This window comes from Sciurus carolinensis, chromosome 18 (genome assembly GCF_902686445.1).
Source record: "Sciurus carolinensis chromosome 18, mSciCar1.2, whole genome shotgun sequence".
Taxonomy (NCBI): domain Eukaryota; kingdom Metazoa; phylum Chordata; class Mammalia; order Rodentia; family Sciuridae; genus Sciurus; species Sciurus carolinensis.
Genome location: NC_062230.1, coordinates 40,243,595 through 40,265,593, shown reverse-complemented (window position 1 = coordinate 40,265,593; position 21,999 = coordinate 40,243,595). Strand labels below are relative to the sequence as shown.

The 21,999-nt window shown below is 58.4% G+C and overlaps 1 protein-coding gene across 1 annotated transcript in view; it reads left to right on the top strand.

Moving 5' to 3' along the window:
* The window catches only part of Mapk8ip3 (mitogen-activated protein kinase 8 interacting protein 3), a 40,588-nt gene extending 18,609 nt beyond the window's left edge, over nucleotides 1-21,979 (top strand). The window contains 28 exon segments of the mRNA XM_047533908.1: nucleotides 1,462-1,597; nucleotides 1,600-1,707; nucleotides 2,410-2,512; nucleotides 2,906-3,024; nucleotides 9,384-9,395; nucleotides 10,180-10,197; nucleotides 11,267-11,324; nucleotides 11,803-11,955; nucleotides 12,594-12,675; nucleotides 14,081-14,211; nucleotides 14,428-14,484; nucleotides 14,579-14,749; nucleotides 15,328-15,454; nucleotides 15,722-15,817; nucleotides 15,922-16,080; nucleotides 16,595-16,760; nucleotides 17,645-17,827; nucleotides 17,904-18,093; nucleotides 18,218-18,337; nucleotides 18,408-18,488; nucleotides 18,572-18,639; nucleotides 18,764-18,912; nucleotides 19,222-19,393; nucleotides 19,470-19,583; nucleotides 19,726-19,764; nucleotides 19,875-20,054; nucleotides 20,152-20,301; nucleotides 20,373-21,979. Of these exon segments, the coding sequence (XP_047389864.1) occupies nucleotides 1,462-1,597; nucleotides 1,600-1,707; nucleotides 2,410-2,512; nucleotides 2,906-3,024; nucleotides 9,384-9,395; nucleotides 10,180-10,197; nucleotides 11,267-11,324; nucleotides 11,803-11,955; nucleotides 12,594-12,675; nucleotides 14,081-14,211; nucleotides 14,428-14,484; nucleotides 14,579-14,749; nucleotides 15,328-15,454; nucleotides 15,722-15,817; nucleotides 15,922-16,080; nucleotides 16,595-16,760; nucleotides 17,645-17,827; nucleotides 17,904-18,093; nucleotides 18,218-18,337; nucleotides 18,408-18,488; nucleotides 18,572-18,639; nucleotides 18,764-18,912; nucleotides 19,222-19,393; nucleotides 19,470-19,583; nucleotides 19,726-19,764; nucleotides 19,875-20,054; nucleotides 20,152-20,301; nucleotides 20,373-20,494 (3,264 nt within the window). The 3' untranslated portion in view covers nucleotides 20,495-21,979.
* Nucleotides 21,980-21,999: the final 20 nt, after the last annotated feature.

Genomic DNA, 21,999 nt, shown 5'->3' with positions numbered 1-21,999 from the left:
TTTTTTGTTTTGTTTTGTTTTTCTGTTTTTTTTTTGGTTTGGTTTTTTTTTTTTTTTTTTTTTTTTTTGCGATACTGTGGATGGAACCCCATGCAAGGCGAGTACTATAACACTGAGCCCTTTTCTTTGTTATTTTAAGAGAGTTTCCCAGGCTGGCCTCAAACTTGGGGAGCCTCCTGACTCAGCCTCCCCAACAACTAGAATTACAGGTGTGTGCCACCATGCCTAGCTATATGTGAGATTTTGAGACTCCTCATATAGAAATTCAGGAGGCTGGTAGATGAAGTTGGAAATCTGTCTTCTGTACAAGTGATAGTGTTTAGTGCTAAGGCCTTGCCTAAACCTGGTGCCGACCTGTGGGTCAGGCAGAGACACATGGCAGATCCGGCTCTGACGTTGGGAACGTGCACTTCTGCATTTAGGTCCCTGCAGTCACTGCTGTAGACAGGACTGCACACCTTCCTCTTCCATCTGTTCCTCTCCCAAATGAGTGTCCTCACCAGTAGAAAGTTCCTCTGAAGGTGTTCCCTCTGGAATGTGGTGCAGCTGCCTGCCTGGTATATGCAGATTGAGCTGCCTCAGAGCCCCACAAGCTATTCCCTTCCTGTACCATGAGGGAGGGCAGGGAGGGTGTAAGGGGGACATAAGCCACCTGCTGCCCAGCTGCCTAGAAGGCTGGCACAGCTGCCCAGGCCTTGTGGGACCTGAACACTAGTTAATAGAGAAGTGCGTGGGGCTGTTTGTATTGAAACTGCAATATTTTCATCAGGAAAGACCATAGAAAGAGAGTGTTTGTTTCATGTCCCATCCCATTCGGGTAGAATGTCTCCCTAATGAGACTTGGAAGTAGCTGGTCGCAGTTGCAGCCTCAACTCTCCTCCCAGAACATCTAGCAGTGTCCAAACGGAACTGCAGGCCATTCGAACTTGCACTGTTGTTCAGTTCTGTATGCAGATCCCGTTGCACCATGAGGTGAAACACCACGCATCTGGGAGTCACAACCACAGGCGTGAGATTCTGCATCCCCTTTCCAGCCCAACTCCAGCCAGGGCTGAGGAGTGTCCTAGAGGCAGTGGAGGGAGAGGGGCATGGCCCTGTCACCCCTCCCCACACCTCCTCCCCGCTGCCCTGGGAGAGCTCCTTTCCCAGTCCTGGGCTGCAACTGGTTTCTGGCCACCACTGTCTGCAGAGGGTCCTGCCTCGTCCCCTGTGTGATGTCACACCATGGCTCCCATTACTGGTGTTTCCTTGCACCCAGTGGAGGGTGCAAACTGGAAACCAGAGGCAGCAGCTGGATGAACAGGCCAAGGGAATTACCATCCCAGGGAGCTCCAGCCCCGGCAGTCTGGGTACAGTGCTGCTTGTGGCCAGAAGCAGAGCGACCGGGCCTCCGGTGGCCGCCCCTGGAGCTGCAGTGGGTGGTCTTGGGTGTGAGTGCCCCTTCCCTGTGCTTGGCCCTAGTGTCCCAATGATGAGATGTCAGAGTCAGGCCAGTCTTCAGCAGCTGCCACACCCAGCACCACAGGCACCAAGTCCAACACACCCACGTCCTCAGTGCCCTCAGCCGCCGTCACACCACTCAACGAGAGCCTGCAGCCTCTGGGGACTACGGCAGCAGCACGAAGAACAGCAAGAGGGCCCGGGAGAAGCGCAACAGCCGCAACATGGAGGTCCAGGTCACCCAGGAGATGCGGAACGTCAGCATAGGTGCGCAGCAGCCTGTGCACCCAGAGCCCTGCTGCCCCGGTCCCTGGAGGGGAGGCCCAGTGCCCTTAGCCTCCTGCCCGGCACCTAGGGGCTTCTCTCCCTCCTTGGCATTCCATTTTGACAGCTGTAATAGTCAGCTCAGGCTCCATGACACTGCCGACGGGGTGGCCTAAATGAGGGAAGTTGATTTTCTTCTCGGCCTGCAGGCCAAGCCCAGGTATGGGGGCTGGTTTCAGAGGCCTCCCTCTGCCTTGAAGATGTCCCCTCTCCCTGGGCCTCACACACCCCTCTCTGTGCTTGTGCCTGATCTCTTACCGTAAGGATACCACTCAGGACACCGCCTTAGTGCAGACCCTATCTCCACATGCAATCACACTGGGTGTTAGGACTTCCTCCTATGGATGGGGAGGGACGCAGCTCATTCGAGGACAGTCCAGCAGCATGTAGCTAGAGAGAAGAGCAAGGCACCCCTGTCATGATGAGGAGGCTCCAAGGACGTGGGATTGAGTGGCCCTCTGTCATCAGTGTGCTGGGCCTTCCCTCCCGTACTCAGTGCTGGGTTGCTTCCACCTGGCCAGCATTGAGAGGACCTTTTCTGACACCTGGCCTTGGGTTTGCAGACATGGTGCAGAGGGCTGCTGTGAGCAGAGTGAGGGTTGCTGGACTGTCCACTGACCATGTGTTCCCTATGCTCCCTTCTAGGTATGGGCAGCAGTGACGAGTGGTCTGACGTTCAGGACATTATCGACTCCACCCCGGAGCTGGACATGTGTCCAGAGACCCGCTTGGACCGCGCAGGAAACAGGTGCTCACAGGGCCAGGCCCTGGGTTGGGGTCAGCATTCACCCAAGCCCAGTGCCTGTGGTTGAGGGTGCAGTCCTGTCCACACCTGCACACATAGGCACTGGGTCAGTCTGTAGCAAGGCAGAGCACCATGGGGAGCTTCTGGCAGAGAAGGCAACTCACCTCAAAACAGCTAGGAAGCAAAGAGAGGAGGGGCCGGGATCACCATCCCCACACAGGGTGCACACGTCCCCAGTGACTTCACCTCCCAGCGTGGTCACGGGCTGCTGACTCAGTCCTTAGCTCTGGGGCCTTGGGGGATAAAACCCAGCGGTTGCATTGGCTGTGTGGGAGGGGCACAGGGTCTGGGTACATAGCAGATGACTCTGTTCTCCCCTGCCCTGTGTCCCAGCAGCCCGACCCAGGGCATCGTGAACAAAGCTTTTGGCATCAACACTGACTCCCTGTACCATGAGCTGTCAACCGCAGGGTCTGAGGTCATTGGGGATGTGGACGAAGGAGCTGACCTCCTAGGTAAACTCCCACCGTCGATTCCCTAACTTTCCCCTGGGAGAGATGGAATGCGCTTTCTGTTGGTTGGCAGTGGTGAAAAGAAAGCTCTGTGTGCCTTTTGTTGTGCAGCTTTACCAAGCTCCATTCCTCATGCTGCGAGCTCTGCCCTCCAAGCCTACGGTGGGTGGGTTTTTCGTGTGCTCACAAGGTTCTGCGGCCATCAGCACCCTGTTAGAGCACCTTCACCCAGGAGACCCTGTGCAGTCCCCAGCCTTCCTTGGGCCCCTCCTGGTCATTCTGCTCTGTGGGGGCACTTTGGGAGGGTGGCTGTTCGCCAGCACTCTGCGTGAGGAAGTTTGTGGACAGCCTCTGCATTGCCAAGGGGAGCTGAGTTCCTGGATACCCCTCCTGCCAGCACATGCTCAGGGCACCCATGGGCCCTCAGGGCAGACAGGAAGTAGTGGCCTCCATCTGGGGCCTCTGCCCACTGCCTGCCGTGGGAGGAGCGCTTGGTCTTGGGCACAGCCCCAGCACCTCCTGCCTACGGCAGCCCATTACTGGGTGGCTGCATGGCCACAGGTCTGCTTGCAGGGCAGGAGCAACTTTGCCCAACTCCTCTGCACAGTGCTGGGAGGGTCTCGGGGGATGCTGCTGCTTGATTCTCACTACTTCAGAGGGAATGGCAAGCTTCAGCCAGGGCAGCGGCCTCATGTATGGGCCAGGCCGAGGTTGTGGTGCTGCCCAAAGCCTTCGCACCCTGGGCCTCGCCAGCTGCCCCAGCAAAGCCACATGTCCTGCAGCTTGGTGGCTGCCCTCCCACTTCCCACTGGTCACTGACTGTTACCCTCGGTACTGGAGGGTGTTTCCCTGCAGCCAGGTGGCCTTCCAGACACCATGGTTTCTGCCCATGGCAGCAGAAGGTTGGCCATCTGGTCACCCTTGCTCAGTGACTGCTGGGTCTGCCTCCTAGCATCTTACCTGGGACAGGGCGTCACAGGGGTCCAAACCCCCGCAGTGCTCAGCACCAGCCCTGACAGGCTCTGGCCAGTTTTGTTCTGGCAGGCTTGGATCTGAAGTACTGGTGGTGTCTCCTTCTCACAGTCAGTGCTCACGAGAGGACTCACGTCCTGAGGTGCTCCCGTGCTGGTCCAGTGGGGTTGAGTGTGCTCACACTCCAGGGAGAGAGGGACGAGACAAGAGGCCTTTTCTGTCAGGCTGTGTTTCTCTTGGAATTTTTTTCAGAAGTATTTTAGAATATGTTTACTTTGTTTTTGTGGTATGGGGGTTGAACCCAGGGCCTTGCACACGCTAGGCAGTGCTTTTCTTCTGAACCATGTCCCCAGCCTTTTAAAAAAATTTGATTTGGAGCCAGAGTCTTGCTAAGGTGTTAAGGCTGGTCTTGAACTTGCTGTGATCCTCCTGCCTCAGCCTCCTGAACTGCTGAATCACAGGTGTCACCACCACTCAGCTGAAACAGTCACCTTTTTTTTTTTTTTTTAATTTTTCAGTTATGGTTGTCGATGGACCTTTATTTTATTTATTTTTTTTTTATGTGGTGCTGAGGATTGAACTCGGTGCCTTACACATGCTAGGCAAGTGCTCTACCACTGAACCACAATCCCAGCCCCAACTTTTTTTATACTGATGATTGAAACCCAGGGGCACTTAACCACCAAGCCACATCCCCATCCCTTTTTTTTTTTTTTAAGGCAGGGTCTCTCTAGTTACTGAGGATGGCTTTGAACTTGTGATCCTCCTGCCTTGGCCTCCCTAGCTTCTAGAAGTATAGATGTGGCCACCATGCAAATCCAGGACCTCACGCATGCTAGGCAGGCCCTCTACCTACCACTGAGCTATATCCCTAGAACTATGTTACTTTTGACTAAAAGTGCTTCTGCACATTTTAATTTCTTTTCCTTCACATAACTGAGTTTCTTTGTATGTACATTACATGATCAGCTCTTCCTGTGTCCAGATGCACAGTGGATACTGCTGTATTGGGTGCCTGTGGCATCATCTCCAATGATTGCTCTGGGGTGGGTTTTCTAGGAATAAAAGCACAGGTAAAGGTGCAGGACTTGAGAACTCTTGCTGCAAATGGCTCCTCACACCAGCCATGAGGCCATCCCACCCCAAGGTACTTGCTGTCCCTTAAGGTACTTGTGCCTGCTCAGTGGGGTGCTCCCTGAGAAGCCTGCAGCCCACGTGGAGAAGCATATGTCCCTATAGAGGAAGGCAGCGCAATCTGTGCTCTACCCAGTAGTGAGTCCCCCAGGAGTGTGCAGCACAGCCCACAACTTCCAAAAGCTGGGCCAGCTTCATCCAGACCCTCACCAGTGAGGGTGGGGAGGAGACAGCATCGCCCAGATATATGGGTATGGGAGCTCATCCCTGAGCTGTGCACAGCTGTTCTGAGGCTGCAGACAGGCACACGGGGGTGTCTAGAGACCTCCTGTGTACACTAGAGCACCCCCGCTCACAGCGGGTGCCTGCCTGTTTGTGAATTCAGTGAAAAGATAAAAATCTTCTACCTAGAAAAACACATGCAGACAAAATTTTTATTTCCATGTCAAAGTCTGTGGCCCACCAGGCATCCTCCTCCCAGCCCAGGAGCACTGGCTGTGCTGGAAAGGCAGCTCTACTGAAATGTGACCCCCCCGCCCACGTCCTTCACCAGGAGCGTGCAGCTTGGTGGCTCTCAGCACGTTTGGAGCTGTGACCACTGCCACTAACTTCAGAACGCTGCACCTCCCGAAAGGAAGGCCATACCCAGTTGGCAGCCCTCTCCCCACCTAGCAGCTCTGGTCTGCTTTCTGGATTGCCTTTTCTGAACCCTTCCTGCCAGTGGCCCTCCTGCCTGGTGTCTTTCACTCACTGTCTTCTGGTGTCCTCCTCCCGAAGGTTGATCAGCTGCCCCTGTGCATGGCAGTGCCCGCCCTCACCTGCCTGTGTGTGGCAGTGCCCGCCCTCACCTGCCCCTGTGACCTCTCCCTAGGCTTGTCCTCCTTGGGTTCCTGCTGCACATGGCCCTCAGTGGCTCTGCAAGATTGCCACGCTCCCAGCTTCTTTACCAGCTGGTGGCCCTTGTGGCTCGTCCATCTGACCATCATGCAGGCCACCACCCCCATGCTCATCCCGCGGCCTTGGCTGCTGAACCATCTCCTCCTACCATGCCTGCCTGATTGGCAATGGCTATGAACCTGCTTTCTCCATGTGACTGGCCCCTCCTTGCCCATCAGGGAGCCTTAGGCCAGTGAGTTGCCCCCACGGGCATTGCTTTTTCCCAATTTAGGTAGTTCGTCCCATGTCACTGCCATACAGCATCTCTGAGTGGTGAGGGAAGGTCAAGCAAAGGATGGAAACTGCCCTGAATCTTAGCCAGAGGCCACAGTGCCTCCGGGAGAGCCCAGCTCCTAGGGGCCCTGGCAGTGCCTTTTCCCGAGACCTCCAGGCATTTGTGATGCTCTTTGTTCCCAGTAACTGCACATGACTCCTGTCTACCCCTAAGGAGGACTTGCATCTCTGTGTGTGGGCAGCTTGCAGATCACTGGCCACCTGGGGCACCCCCTGGTCCAGGTTGCATGAGACCTGCTCTGGGGGTAATGGACATTCTGGAGCCTTGGTTGTGCAGAGGTGAAAGTCGAGTGGCCTGGAGCACGGGTGAGCCTGGCTGCCACTGTGATCTGGTGGCAGGGTGCTCTGACTGCCATAGAGGAGGATTGAGTGGGCCATGTGTTCCCTCTGCCCTAATCACCCCAGTAGAGTGCACTCTGACAAGGGCTTCCCCAGAATCCAGCCCATCTGGAGAGTCAATGACAGGAGCTGGGGACCTCCAGCCCACCGCCACAGCGCTGGCCTGTGTCCTGGGGATGACGGGCTAGAGGTAGCCCTGCCCCTCAACTGTCCATGCAGATGCAAAACAGCAGCAACACCTGCACAGATCCTGCAGTGTGTGCTTCTTGCTGTGGGAAGATCCTGCGATTTCAGAAACATGTAGTCTGTGCAGATGGCAAGAGGGATGTGGCTCATCCACACTGTCAGGAGTGGCATCCCTATGGCCCTCCCACCCCCTGGAAGTAAAAGGACCCTGGCGCCAGGCAGCCAGTACTCCCCTTGAGCCTAGGATTCCAGTGTGTGCGAGATACTTATCTCCATGAGAGGAAAAGTTTGCTGCAGATGAAACTGTAACAAGCCAGTGATGGTTTGAGACCCACTGCATTCTCAGAGATGTTAAGGTGAGGAGGAGCATAGAGCTCAGAATTGATGGGGTTGGGGTGCCAGCCACTCAGCAAGCATGGGTGCTGTTCCAGCACCACTTTGTGGGAAGTTCATGCACACGAACCCTACAGGAATTGTTCCCAACTTACAGATGAGGGGACTGTGGTGCAGAAAAGCAAGGAGTTTTTCTTCATCCCTTGGCTGGGACCTGAAATTCTAATGGGCTGACCCAGTGTTGACTGCACTCTGCTGCAGGATGGTCAGCTGACTGTTCTTCAGTGACATGTCTCACCCTTGTGGTGACCAGCCCTAGATGTCTAGAAATGACCTTGATAAGTAGATATGCCTGTGGGAGAAACCTTAAACATTTCCCTCAGGACCATTGTGGACCCAGAGGCTAAGCTTGTGAACTTCTAGGTGACATCACAGATCCCTGACTGCTGGCTTGTAAATCTATTCAGTAGCAGGAAAAATGAGTGGTGGGCTTCATTTTCTGCAACCTTCTGAATGGATTCTGACATTCAGGCAGAGGAGTGCATGTGAGAGCAGTCTAGACTGCTGAGGAAACTCGTGCCAACAGGGTCACCCCTGGTCAGGCAGTGCCATGCTCCCCAAGCCAGGAGCCAAGCACAGATATGAGCCATATGGCCAGCCTCCAGCCACCGGGCCAGTGGTCTTTACAGACAAGGTGCTGGGCCATAGTCTTGACTAAAGCAAAGCACATCCCACCTCACACCACAGTTCATCTCTAAGTGGGGTAAAGATCCAAAGATACAAGGACAGTAGAACTATAAAAGGGTATTGGGGAGTACCTTCATAACCTGGGCTTCTTCATGGCAGAGTCATCAAACATTATCAGCAGGTGTGCAAGAACACAAAGGGGTTCTTATGCACGGGGCTGGTGCAGCTCACTAGTGCAGTGTATGCCTAACAGGCCCAAGGCCCTGGGTTCTATCCTGTCACACACACGAAAAAGAGAGTAGATATACATGATCTCTACCATTTGATAAACCAAGGGCAACAGAAAATGAGCAAAGTATAAAATAGAAATGCACAGAAGATACCCACACACACACATGAAAAGGCCCAGCTCCAGGAACAGCAAGGAAGTGAACACAGGAGGCTGAGGAGTCTGAGAGGGACAGAGCCCCAAGTACTGCATCACGTCAGACCAAGAGGGTTCTGAGTGGTGAGCAGCCTGGTCTGTCTTGGTTTGGGGTGGGTGTCCACCTGCAGTCTGCCAGGCTGGAGAGTGGCAAGAGGACCCTGCTTGTGAGCAGGTGCGCTGCTGAGCTTGAATCTCTGCAACGCAACTGGGTGTCATAGGACAACTGGGTCTTCGTTTTGATACCAGGGATGGGCCCAGGGGTGCTCTATCACTGAGCTGTATCCCCACCCTTTTTATTTATTTATTTTGAGACAGTCACGCTAAGTTGATGAGGCTGGCCTTGGACTTGGGATCCTCCTGCCTCAGTCTCCCCAGTTGTTGGGATCACAGGTGTGCACCTCAGTGCCTGGCTTCAAGTGGGTGTTTCTTCCTTGTGGAACGCACCAAGCAAAAGGGAGTTGTTTGGTCAGATCGGTAGGAAAAAGCAGTGTTTTCCACAGCAGCCTCCCTGGTGCCCAATGAGGACAGCCAGCACTGCTCCATGCTCCCCTCCCAAGCTCCTCTCCTTCTTCTCTTCTTGATTTCCTCCTTTCACAGTAGGATCCTCACTCCCTGGTAACCCTCTGGTCATCCCTTACTGAGGTGGTGTCCAACCAGGGCTGGCCTGGGAAGCCCACAAATCCAGCCCCAGGTGCCCATCTGGGTGCAGTGGCCTCCCGAGTGTGCCAGTGAGTGCAGCCAGCTCACTCTGGGGTCCTCTCTCTACGGGCTTTAACCGTCAGGGTTTGTGGGGGGCCACCCTCCTGCTGGTGGGAGACAGAACAGGAGAGACTGTAGATCCCCCATCTACCAAAGGGTGTCCATCCTGGCCTCCCTGTCCCTCATGGCTCCATTCCAATGGGCTTTGTTGCCTCTCATGCCCTTCAGCATGGAAATGGCTGAATCACTGTTGCCTTTTCTTTAATAAGAATCTCTTTGTTTGTTGGTTTCAGTCACCAATTGATCTTTGTCGCTTCCTTCCCCGTCTCTCTCTGCTCCGCTGGACGTGGCCCAGGGGAGTTCTCAGGTGTGTATCTATCCCATCTGTCTCCGTGTGGTCCCCCTTTCCACTGTGGAGAGCAACTGGAGTAGGGTGCACACGTGTGGGATGCTCCCCTGCTGCTGGCCGTCACCAGGCTGTGCACACTGACCCCTGACTTGCCTGTGGCTGCTCCTGGCACCCAGCCACTAAAGCCCTGTGCTTCGCTCACCAGCCTGCTGCTGCCCGAAAGCTAATTTGGATATGCTCCCATGGCCACTGACAGGCCCCTGATATCTGACCCCCTTCTTCAAGTCTGAGAAAGCCCCCAAGGACCATTTCTGGAATCTCCAGAGGTACTAGGAATAGAGGACAGTTGACCTGCCCTGTCAGGTGCACCAGGAATCAAGGGTCCTGTGAGGCCCTGCCCAGTGCAGCCGGGAGGCCCTATCTCCATAGGGCAGCTGGGCTGTGCTGTCTTGCTCTGCCTGAGGCCCACCTGCCCCTCCAGCAGCCCCTCAGCGTGTTTGGGGCAGCTGAGCCCAGGCCCAGCTCCTCAACCCAGCACTTGGGCTGAGATGCTCCTGCGTTCCCCACAGGTCATTCTGGTCTGACAGTCAGCTGTGCAACCCAAGTCTAAACTTTCCAGGAGGAGTAGCTGGTTCCGTCCTGTCTCCTGCCCTCCTGTCCCATTCCTGTTCCCACCCTAACCCAGCCAGAGGTAGCCCTGAAATGCCACCTACCCTGCTGTCTACATGGGCTTAATGCGCTTCTTTTCTCTCCCTCCCCAACCCTGTCGTCCATCTCCTGTGGGACTGGGACATTCCCGCAGTGCGTGATGATTTTTTTGGTAAGGCCAAGGCCCTGCTTCGGTGTCTTTCCTCTTTCTGGCTTCCTCTCTCTCCAACATCTTCTCATGCTCCATGAGCTATTTGCTTTATTCTGCATGGTGGGGGCAGAGGGGACCCAGGCTTCCTGGGCACCCACAGGCCTGGTGTAGGGTGCTATCTCTCCACTTCCTCGGCTGGCTGTGCCTTGGTGCAAAAACCTTGACCTGAGGACCCAGCCCCCAGCTCGCTGAGCCTGCACCCCCAGGCCAGACACTGCTCTGGGTGCTCCCAAATCTGCAGTGCTTCTGCACCCCGAGGGAGGTCTGGATGGACAGCAGGCAGGGCCCTAGCCCTTGTGCACAGAGAGCAGCAGGAGGACCTGGGGGCCAGGACTCAGCTTCAACACTGTCCTGTAGGGTTCCATTTGGCAGTCTGGGGATTTCTGAACATGCCTGCAAGGAGCCGGGCCTATGGGGTCCACTTGGAGCCTGATAGGGGTGGGGCCCATTCCTCTGCAGGAGACACCGGGGAGCCCTGTCTTCCTCATGTCTACTCCCCTCTGCCTTCTGCTGACCCCACAGCATGGGCACGCAGCCCCGGGGGGCCTGCAGCTGCAATGGCCATGACCCTCTCCTTCACAGGGGTTTCCTTTGAGTCTTGCTGTTGTCTCTGTTCCCTTCTGCTGCAGCGTCAGCATCCTCTCACCAGGGGGTGGCTCTGTAAGGCTTCTTCTTGGTGTTGGGCAGTACCAAAGAGCTGGGGAGGGGTGGTGCTGGGCAGGTGGGAAACATCCACAGAGGCCAGTCCAGCTGCCTGCAGCACCTCAGCTTCCCCTTGGGGGAGCAGCTATGAGAACCCCCCCCCCCCCCCCCCCCCGCCGAGACCCCTAGATGGGGACCCTGCCCTGGGTTTGCAGGCTCACAGGCATTGGGAGCCTTTCTAGGACCAGTGTGTCTCCCTGTGGAGTCCTATCTCCCACCTGCCTTCAAGACAGAGCCCCTGGGAAAGTCTGTCACCCCAGGGCAGGTGTGGCAGCATCAGGGTCGGTCCTCACAGGACTCAGGGAGCCCTCTACCTCTTGCATTTCAGGAATGGGCAAAGAAGTGGGGAACCTGCTGCTGGAGAACTCACAGCTTCTGGAGACCAAGTAAGAGGCCTTCCGTGCCACAACTGGGCGGCCCAGGCCAGGATCCACCTGGGAGAACCTGACCCATGAGGCTGGGTGTGATCATAGGCATCACCTGGAGAGAGAAGGACTCAGCAGCGCTCCTGGGCAGTTGCTTCAGAAAACTTTGGCCAGGGTGACCATACAGTGTAGCACCCAGGTCAGATGGGTAGTTGCCCACCCTCAGCCACATTTTGATTTTTTTTTTTTTTTTTTTTTTTTTTTTTTGATACTAGGGATGGAACCAGGGACTTGAGCCACTGAGCCACGTCCCCAGCCCTTTTTTTTTTTTTTTTTTTTTTTTTTTTTTTTTTTTTTTTTTTTTTGAGACAGGGTCTTGCTAAGTTGCTGAGGCTGGCCTTGAACTTGGGATCCTCCTGCCTCAGCCTCCCAAGTTTCCCTCAGCCACATTCTTGACTAGGATGGACCTTCTAATGCACATTCTTTCTGATTTTTACAGAAATGCTTTGAATGTGGTGAAGAATGACCTCATTGCCAAGGTTGACCAGCTGTCAGGAGAGCAGGAGGTACTGAAGGGGGAGCTGGAAGCTGCCAAGCAGGCCAAAGCCAAGCTGGAGAGCCGCATCAAGGAGCTGGAAGAGGAACTGAAGAGGTGAGGGCTGTGGGAGGGCCCGTGAGACTCTGGCTCCCATCGTGGGTATCCTCTGTCTTCCCAAGTGTGCTGTCCACCTGCAGCGTCCCCAGAGGCCCTTCCTCCCTCCACTGCAGCTCCAGCTCCAGACCCAGCTACTGTGGGGTGTCCACTGCTCACCTTTGAACCCTGTGTCTCCCCTCAAGCCCACTGTGCCCTGACCAGGTGTGGGGTCCTGTCTCGTGTCCCTTTTTTAGATGGTAGTTCCAGCCTCATTTCTTCATTTGGGAGGATCGATATGGGCATTCCATAACCCCCGCTCCCCCTCATCCAAGGTCTGAACGTGCAGCCCCTTGGTGTCCTGCACCCTGGCACCAGCCCCTCTGTGATGAAAGGGGTGGTGTGAGGAGAGCTCATAGGAATCAGGTCTGCCCGCCCAGGAGTGCCCTTGGACTTGTCCCTGCTCAGCCTTTGTCCACCTCTTTCTTGGCCAGAGCTACAAGAATTGTGGGCCTCAGGGCATTTGTGAGGCAGGGGTATGGGACCCTGCCAAGCCAAGCCCAGGGCACCATTGGGGTGCCTTTGGGGTGATCCTTAACCTGGGCCTTCCCAAGGCTCTAGGGGGACCTCACCTTGTCCACTTGCTCCCGATCTTGCAGAGTGAAGTCAGAGGCTGTTACTGCCCGCCGTGAGCCCAGAGAAGAGGTGGAGGATGTAAGCAGCTATCTCTGTACAGAATTGGTATATTCCACTATTAACCTGCGGGCTTGGGTGGGCGGGCTTGGGTGGGCTCCCTGAGACTTGCTGTACTGGCTCTGGACCCTCTTCATCCTCCCATGTGACCTCTGAGCCCAGTGCCTCATTACCCACCATCACCAGCCCCGTCTTAGCAGGTCATTCTGCAGTCACAGGAGTGTTTCCGTGTCACCAAACAAGGCCGCAGAAGCAGTACAAGCCACCTGCTGGGCCTTCCCAGCCCCTCCCAGGCCATAGCCAGAGCAGTAGTAGATCCCCAGCTCAGAGTCCTGCGCCTGCCCCATGACAGGCCTGGACAACATGACCACCTTCTTCAGGAGAGCAGCTGGGCCCTGGAATCACACCAGCCCCACAGGCTTGCCACTCTTTAGCTCAGCACATAGGGGCATGGTAAGGAGGAGGTGACGCTGTGTAGCAGGCCTCAGCCCATCACCTAGTGGAAACCTGTAGTCAGTCCAGGCCTTCCCACGTCCCAGGCCTGAGGTTGGATAGGCCAAGGTCTGTATGTAGAGAGCCCTTCAGGGGACACCAGCCCACGAACCTCTCTCCCTGTAGCTCTGCTGGGCCTCCCAGCACCATCCGCTGAGGCCCAGCTGTGGGGAGCAGAATGGTGGACCCCATCTGGGGCACCAAACATGAAGCATCCTGCTCAGGCACAGTGGCCATGCGTGTGATCCCCGAGATTCAGGAGGCTGGGGCAAGAGAATGAAAAGTTTTAAGTCCAACCTGGCAACATAGCAAGGCCCTAAGCAACTTTGTGAGGCCCTGTCTCAAAATAGAAAACAGCTGGAGGTGCAGCTGAGTGGTAGAGCACCCTGGGTTCAATCAGCAGTATTACCAAAACAACCAAGGCATCCTGCTGGCTGCACCTGCCTGCATTTTCCTTTGCATTTCACCTTGGACCAGTACCCACTGTGCTTTACCTGAGGCATGAGGAACTGTCCCAAGGGTTCAGAGACTTATAGGAAAAGTCACCTGTGTTGTACCCTCAAGATATCGCGTGATGGGGCTAGGGTCGTGGCTCAGTGATAGAGCACTCGCCTAGCATGTGGAGGGCACTAGGTTGATTCTCAGCATCACCTATAAATAAATAAAATAAAGGTCCATCCACAACTGAAAACAAAAAATTTAACAAAAAAGAATATTGTGTGATGCTCTCCCTGGAAAAGGTGCCTGCTGGGGACAGATGGACTCACCATCCCCGCCTCCTGCCCACATTCTCCTACTGTCACTTGCCTGAGGATCTGCAGAATGTCCACACTTTGGTCTGCCCACACCTGGAGGCCATGTCCCCCACCCAGGTGGCAGGCACCCCAGCAGCGGGCGCAGGGTGCTGGCACAGGCCCTGCCTGCGCCCCGTTCTGAACCATGGTACCTGTCCCCTCTGCAGGACAAGATCCCCATGGCCCAGCGCCGCCGCTTCACACGGGTGGAGATGGCCCGTGTGCTCATGGAGCGCAACCAGTACAAGGAGCGGCTGATGGAGCTGCAGGAGGCTGTGCGGTGGACCGAGATGATCAGGTGCCCAGCCCTGCTCCCCAGCTGTCTCCAACTCAAGCTGCCGTTGCTGAGCAAGGGGTGATGGGGTGACCCCACATGTCAGGGAGGAGGCCGTCCTCTATGGCTCCTCCTTCCTCTGAGGTGGGAAGGGCTCCTGGTCCTTCCTGTGGCAGCCTGCAGTGTCCATGCGAGGCAGGCAAGAGAGCCAGCAAGCTCCTCTGTGTGTCCTCCCTGCAGAGCTTCCCGAGAGCACCCGTCTGTCCAGGAGAAGAAGAAGTCAACCATCTGGCAGTTGTAAGCAGGGTGGGCAGGGTGGGCAGGATGCCCAGGGGCAGAGTGGCTGGGCTCCCCAAGGGCCACTGCTACTCACCACCGTCTCCACCTGCAGCTTCAGCCGCCTCTTCAGCTCCTCCTCCAGCCCGCCTCCAGCCAAGCGCTCCTACCCTTCAGTGAACATCCACTACAAGTCGCCCACCACCGCTGGCTTTAGCCAGCGCCGCAGCCATGCCATGTGCCAGATCTCAGCAGGCAGCCGGCCCCTGGAGTTCTTTCCTGATGAGTGAGTGTCCTTCAGGTGTCACTGCCCCTCTGGCCTACAAAGGGGAGGGCGACAGTGTGACCCAGGGCTTGGAGGGCAGGCCTGGCCAGGGTGTCAGGGCTCATGACCTCCAGGTGCACATGCTGTGTGCCCTGGCCCCCCGCCCCCAGTGAGCATTGCTGGTCACCTCCAGCATTCTGTTCCAGCTGTCCATTCTGTCCCAATGGCCCTTCTCTTCGTCCCTGCTGCCTGTGCTGGGCTCCACAGTGGCCCTGGGTCTGCATGGCCCTTGACTATGCACTGTGCCCAGGCTCTTGAGCATCTTGCTGCGGCAAGGAGCCATCTCAGGCTTGATCTCCCAGAGAGCTGCTGGCCAGGCCTGCACCCCAGCCTGAGCTGTAGGTCTCTGCCAGCCGAGCCTTGGTGCTCGACAGGCTTCAGGACTGGGGCAGGTGCTGGGTGGACCAGGTCACACCCAGTGGCTGGGAGAAGGCAAGCACAGGCCTAGGCAGGCTGCCCAGCTTGGTGCACTCCCTTTAGGGTCGGCCGTGGGCCACTCATCTTGGACAGAGATGTAACCTGTAGTTTCTCCCAACCAGCGAGTGCACGTCTTCTGCCCGGCGGGAGCAGAAACGCGAGCAATACCGCCAAGTGCGCGAGCATGTGCGCAATGATGATGGGCGGCTGCAAGCCTGTGGGTGGAGCCTCCCCGCCAAGTACAAACAGGTGCGAGGGCGGGGCCGGTGCCCGGTGTGGATTGGACGGGCTGTGGGGCATGGGGCAGGGCATGGGGCAGGGCCCAGCGCAGCCCGAGAGCAGGGCCCGAGGCACCGCCAGCTGGGCGGGGCTGGTCCAGCCCACCCCAACACCTGCCTCCTGGCTGTGGGAGGGTCCTTCTGCTCCCACTGCTCCCTGCGGAGGGTCAACCTTCCTGGAGGATGGACCTGCACCTGCCTCCTCCCACGTGCCGACTTGCCTTCTGCTGTGTCGCAGCTGAGCCCCAGCGGGGGCCAAGAGGACACCCGCATGAAGAACGTGCCTGTCCCCGTGTACTGCCGCCCTCTGGTGGAAAAGGACCCCACCATGAAGGTGCGCCCAGAGACCCCCAGTGGGCAGGCAGGCCTGGGAGGTGGGCAGCCCTCAGGAGCCAGCAGAAGAGTGAGTACACCCCGGATCCCACGGCTGTCTTACAGCTGTGGTGTGCCGCGGGCGTGAACCTGAGTGGGTGGAAGCCAAGTGAGGAGGACTCTGGGAATGGAGTCAAACCAGCGCCAGGCCGCGACCCTCTAACCTGTGACCGGGAAGTGGAAGGCGAACCCAAGAGCAACCACACATCTCCTGAGCGGAAGAAGGTCAGGGGGGCTGGCCAAGAGTGGCAGAGCTGGGGGAGAGGGGGCAGGCCCCCTGAGAACCCAAACCAGAGTTCTCCCTCCAAGGGGCAGTCCTGGCCTGAGCCAGGAGCGGTGCAGGAGGTGGTGTGGTGGCCTGCCACTACTTCTTAGTGCTGGGCAGACAACAAGGCTCAGGACAGTAGGTTCTCTGTCATGCAGAGGGCCAGGCAGGAAGGGGCTGGACATTGAGGGAGGGCAGAATGCTCCACAGCTGGGACCTGGGCAGGGTTTCATACCCCAGCCTGACTTGGGGCCAGGGATTTAACCTCCCGGAGTTCATGTCTACATCTTGAAATGAATCCTCTAGACATGGTACTGAGTTCTCATCTGGGCAGCAGGGAAGAACAGCCATGTGCTCTGAAGCCCTGGTCCAGGCTAGATCCCACTAGATCCTGGGAAGCTCCCTGGCCCTGTTCTTCCTTTGGGGTGGCTCCAAGCTAAGGCACCAGCCTTGATCCCCTGTGCCCTGAAACAGGCAAAGGAGGCCCTTGAGACGGACGCCACGTCCAGCCGGGTGTGGATCCTCACCAGCACCTTGACCACCAGCAAGGTGGTGATCATTGATGCCAACCAGCCGGGCACTGTGGTGGACCAGTTCACAGTCTGCAACGCCCACGTCCTGTGTATCTCCAGCATCCCTGGTGAGCCCTGCTCCACCAGGCCCATGAGTGGGCACTGCCCCGTGAAGCTGGTGCTCAGGGGAGCTGGTGCCTCCTTTCTACCAAGGGGCAACTAGGAGGTTTGGTAACTGGGACAAGAAGTGGGCTGTGACCAGCCCAAGCCAAGTGAGACCTTGGACCAGAGGTGCAGGAAGACCTCACTGGTGGCCATGTTCTGCTTAGTGCTGATGCTGACTGGTAGGAGGGCCAGGAACATGCCCAATCGACTGGAAGTGGCCAGTGGGGACGTTCCATGGATGCCACTCAGTGGTAGAGCTCTTGCCTAGTGTACATGAGGTCCCGTTTCTATCTCTAGCACCACACCAAAAACAGTGACCCTGGACCCCAGCATGGGCTGAATGGAAACATCACTCATAGACATTAAGGAAACATTTTTGTGCTGAACGTAAATCTCTGGTTGGGTCCAGATGCCAGGGTCACCAAGGGCTCTAGAGCTAGAGGTGTGGGCAAGGGGCTTGGCTTCAGCTCCTCAGCAGCAGCTTCTGACTTCCTGAGCCCAGGCCCCACATCGAGAGGAGTGGGTGGAGGGCCTTGCCCGCCTCTGGAGTGGCACCTGGGATCTGTTTGCTGAGATGGCCCTCAGCTCCTTAGAGTTCTTCAGGGTTGTCCCATGAATAGAAGCCATCTGACGTAAGGACCAGAGAGCCTCACTAGTCAGTTCCCCTTGGCCTAGGGGCTCACCTAACAGCAAGCTTGCTGGAGTCCCAGGCCTCTGGGTGGATGTCCCCAGGGGGCAGGTGCTGGGCTGGCTATGAGCCAAGCCACCTCCAGCTGGGAATGAGGAAGCCTGGCCCCCAACAGCTGGCCCCGAGTGTGGGCTGACGGGCTGCCGCGCTTTCCCCCAGCGGCCAGCGACAGTGACTACCCACCAGGGGAGATGTTCCTGGACAGTGACGTGAACCCTGAGGACTCAGGCACCGATGGCGTGCTGGCTGGCATCACCCTGGTGGGCTGTGCCACCCGCTGCAATGTGCCACGTAGCAACTGCTCCTCCCGAGGGGACACCCCAGTGCTGGACAAGGGGCAGGGTGAGTCTTGGGTGGCTTTCTTCTCTCGGTCCCTTGTTCCTCCGTCTCTGCCCAGCTGAGCACACCCCATCCGCAGGGGAGGTGGCTGCCACTGCCAGCGGGAAGGTCAACCCATCCCAGTCTACGGAGGAGGCCACAGAAGCCACAGAGGTGCCAGACCCTGGGCCCAGCGAGCCAGAGGCAGCTGCCCTGCGGCCTGGGCCCCTCACAGAGCATGTCTTCACCGACCCGGCCCCCGTCCCACCCTCCAGCACCCAACCTGGCAGGTGGGCTCTCAAGTCATGCAAGACAAGGGTGGAGGGACACTGGCAGGGAGGGCAGGTCTCAGGGCAGGGCGCAGGCACAGGCGCAGGCTTCTGCACCCACCCTGAGCCACCGTCATTCCCATAGCGAGGACGGGCCAGAGCCGGATGGCAGCAGTGTACAGCCCCAGCCGGAGCCCAGTGGGGACTCCTCAGCGGTGAGCAGCAGTGCCGCGCCTACCATGTGGCTGGGGGCCCAGAATGGCTGGTGAGTGACCTGGGGCCAGGGTGGGCGGGTCCCTTAGGAAGCCCTGGCCCACCACAACCTCCTCCTGCAGGCTGTACGTGCACTCAGCTGTGGCCAACTGGAAGAAGTGCCTACACTCCATCAAGCTGAAGGACTCTGTGCTGAGCCTGGTGTACGTGACCCCAAGCTGACTGCCGGGAGGGACCTGGGGTAGTCTGACTGTCCTGAGCCCGACTCACCATCTCTGCATTCCAGGCACGTCAAAGGCCGTGTGCTGGTGGCTCTGGCGGATGGAACGCTGGCCATCTTCCACCGTGGCGAAGGTAAGTCCTGGAGGCCCTCCCTGAGACTGGCCCAGAGGGCTCCCTGGGTTCCCAGGGACACCTTTAGCCAGGCAGTGGGTCCCCCGCCCCAGCCAGGCCTGAGCCTGTCTCTCGGGCTCTCCAGATGGCCAGTGGGACCTGAGCAACTACCACCTGATGGACCTGGGCCACCCACACCACTCCATACGCTGCATGGCCGTCGTGTACGACCGCGTCTGGTGCGGCTACAAGAACAAGGTGCACGTGATCCAGCCCAAGACGATGCAGATCGAGGCAAGTGCTGCCAGCAGCTGGGCCCTGCAGGGAGGGCCTGAACCGCGAGCCAGCATCCCTTTCTCCTGGGAAGCCACAGGAGAGTAAAGCAGAGTCATTCCTCTGCTCAAGTCCTGGGCAGCTGAGGGCAGCTGGTGTATGGGTGCTGTCTGCCCTCAGCTCCCACACCCCGCCTTGGCCTCCTCCGGGTCCTGGCTGGGAGGCGCATGGCCTGCAGACGTGGGGAGCCCCAGGGCTCTGGCAGGGCAGGCTCCCTTCCCATCCTCTCCTGCCCCCAGCCCCTGCTGACGGGCTGCTGTGGCCCTGCAGAGGTCATTTGATGCCCACCCACGGAGGGAAAGCCAGGTGCGGCAGCTGGCGTGGATAGGGGATGGCGTGTGGGTATCCATCCGCTTGGACTCCACCCTGCGGCTCTACCATGCCCACACGCACCAGCACCTGCAGGACGTGGACATCGAGCCCTACGTCAGCAAGATGCTAGGTGAGCATCTTGTACCAGGTGGGTGGCGTGTAGGCAGAGCTGGGCTTCACTGACCCCTCTCCTGTCCCCACCCCAGGCACTGGCAAGCTGGGCTTCTCCTTTGTGCGCATCACAGCCCTCCTCATTGCGGGCAACCGCCTCTGGGTGGGCACTGGCAACGGAGTTGTCATCTCCATCCCCCTGACTGAGAGTGAGTGACGCCCCACCCCCAGGCACCCCTGCAGCAGTACTGACTGCGCTGGCTCCCCGAGGTTCCCAGGCGGGTGGGCTCCACACGGCCTTGTCTAGGAGGCTGCAGCCAGGAGGCTCAACCCCCTGCCTCTCCTCCCCAGCCGTGGTCCTGCACCGAGGCCAGCTCCTGGGGCTCCGAGGTAAGCCTGCAGCACCCGCCTGCCCCAGACAGCCCGCGGTGGCTGCTCTCCTCCCTCTTGAGCCTGCTGGAAAGGAGGTGATTCGGCCCCCTCTGGCCCTCTGTCCCCAGCCAACAAGACCTCCCCCACTTCTGGGGAGGGAGCTCGCCCAGGGGGCGTCATCCACGTGTACGGGGACGACAGCAGTGACAGGTCTGCCAGCAGCTTCATCCCCTACTGCTCCATGGCCCAGGCCCAGCTCTGCTTCCACGGGCACCGCGATGCTGTCAAGTTCTTCGTCTCAGTGCCAGGTGAGGGGCCACTCCCCGTCCTCCCCGGACAGGCCTGTGGGTACCCATGCGGCCCCTCACAGAGGCAGCCGTCCTGAGTTCCCTCTGCCCCCGACAGGGAACGTGCTGGCCACCCTCAACGGCAGCGTACTGGACAGCCCTTCCGAGGGCCCTGGGCCCGCGGTGCCTGCCGCCGAGGCGGAGGGCCAGCAGCTGAAGAATGCGCTGGTGCTGAGCGGGGGCGAGGGCTACATCGACTTCCGCATCGGTGAGTGGGCAGTGGCTGGGGCAGGCCGCGGTGCTGGCAGGCAGGACCCCTCACTGCTGCCAACCCTCCAGGAGACGGAGAGGACGATGAGACGGAGGAAGGCGCGGGAGACGGGAGCCAGGTGAAGCCCGTGCTGTCCAAGGCGGAGCGCAGCCACATCATCGTGTGGCAGGTGTCCTACACCCCCGAGTGAGGACACCGCCCGCCTGCCTGCCTGCTGCCAATGTGTACATAGGACCCCGCCAGCCTGCCCCCCGCCTGCCCCCAGGGCAGCCAGGTGCCCGTCACCCCTTTCTAACCTCTCAACCTGCAGCTTTCACCTGAGGCCCAGGCCCCGCTGGCAGGGAGCACATCCCTGAGGTGTGGGGGATGTGGCCATGGGAGGCGGGAGTGGGAGGAGGGGAGGCTCTGTAGGAACGCCTGCAGCTCCTGCTCAGTACTCCCCTACACAGCATCCTCAAGTCCCAGGGCACCTTGGCTGGGCAAAGGCAGAACCAAGGTGGCTGTGGGCAGCCCCTGCAGCTGGCCTTGGCTCCACTGTGGACTCCTCACTCCTGGCACCCCTGGAGCAGGCGCAGGGGCTGCACACTTGCCCTGTCTTCCCACCCACTTTACTTGCTTTGCATGCTGCCCATGGGGGTGGGGTCCTGTATCCCTGGGGGAGCCAGGCCTGGTGCCTATCCTATGCCTGGGGGTGGGGGGCGTGCTCAGGCTGCCTAGGTCCCTGGGCCCCAGGCAAGCCCTATTCAGGGCTTCCCCCTCCCTGACTAGTGTTCCCTCAGTCCCTACTGCAGCCTCCCCAGGGATCTGGCAGAGAGACCTGGGGCCAGGGTCCCTGAGGCAGTACCTTCAGAAGACAAGCCAGGTTCCCTCACCCCGGAGCCCAAGGTCATTCAGCCCCAGTGACCGGTGGACCCCCAGGCTCTTCCTGGGCACAAGACTCACCTTTGAGGAGCAGGACCCTGCAGTCCTGCCCTGCCCCTCCCAGGATCCCTGAGGGTGGGATTTCTCAGGCTGCTAGGGCAGGTCCAGGCCTCAGGAAGAAGTGGAGGTTCTGGCCTCTGCTAGGGTGAGTCCTGGGATGCAGGCTCAGCCTCAGGGTGATGGGGGTGGTGTGCTCCTGGGGCCTGCCTCCTGCACAGGGCTCCAAGCCCAGCTCTCAGACACGTACCAAGTGCCTAGGGTTGCCCGCTGTGGCCTGCTCCCTCGGAGAGAACTGACAAGAGGATGCCAGGCAGAGGCCAGAAGGGCCATGCCCCTGCAGCAGAGCTCTAGGGTCGTGCATGGGGGCAGGTGCTGCCCTTGCTGGTCTACTCCCCCACCTTCCTGGGCCAGGCCTTACTCTTGCACCCAGAGGTATTGACCAGGGCAGCCTGGTCCCTGCTGCCCACTTCCTCCCACCAGAGAAGCACAGATCTTGGGGAGCTGTCCCATGACCCCAGCTGGCCACCACAAGCTGCAGCCACAGGGAGCTGCAGGCTTCCCCCCACCACCCTGCCACCTCTCCACTGTGATGTATGTCCCTTGTCTGTCCCCACTGGAGTGTGAAATGACTAGGGTTAACCGGGTGGGTGCAAGTAGAGGAAGGGCCTGGTGTGCTTCTCCTCAGGCTTTCGCCCTGCAAGTGAACCCACGTATCTGCTCTGTATGTAATAAACGTCTTAACACCTACTGCTGTGTGTCCCTGGGACCGAGCCA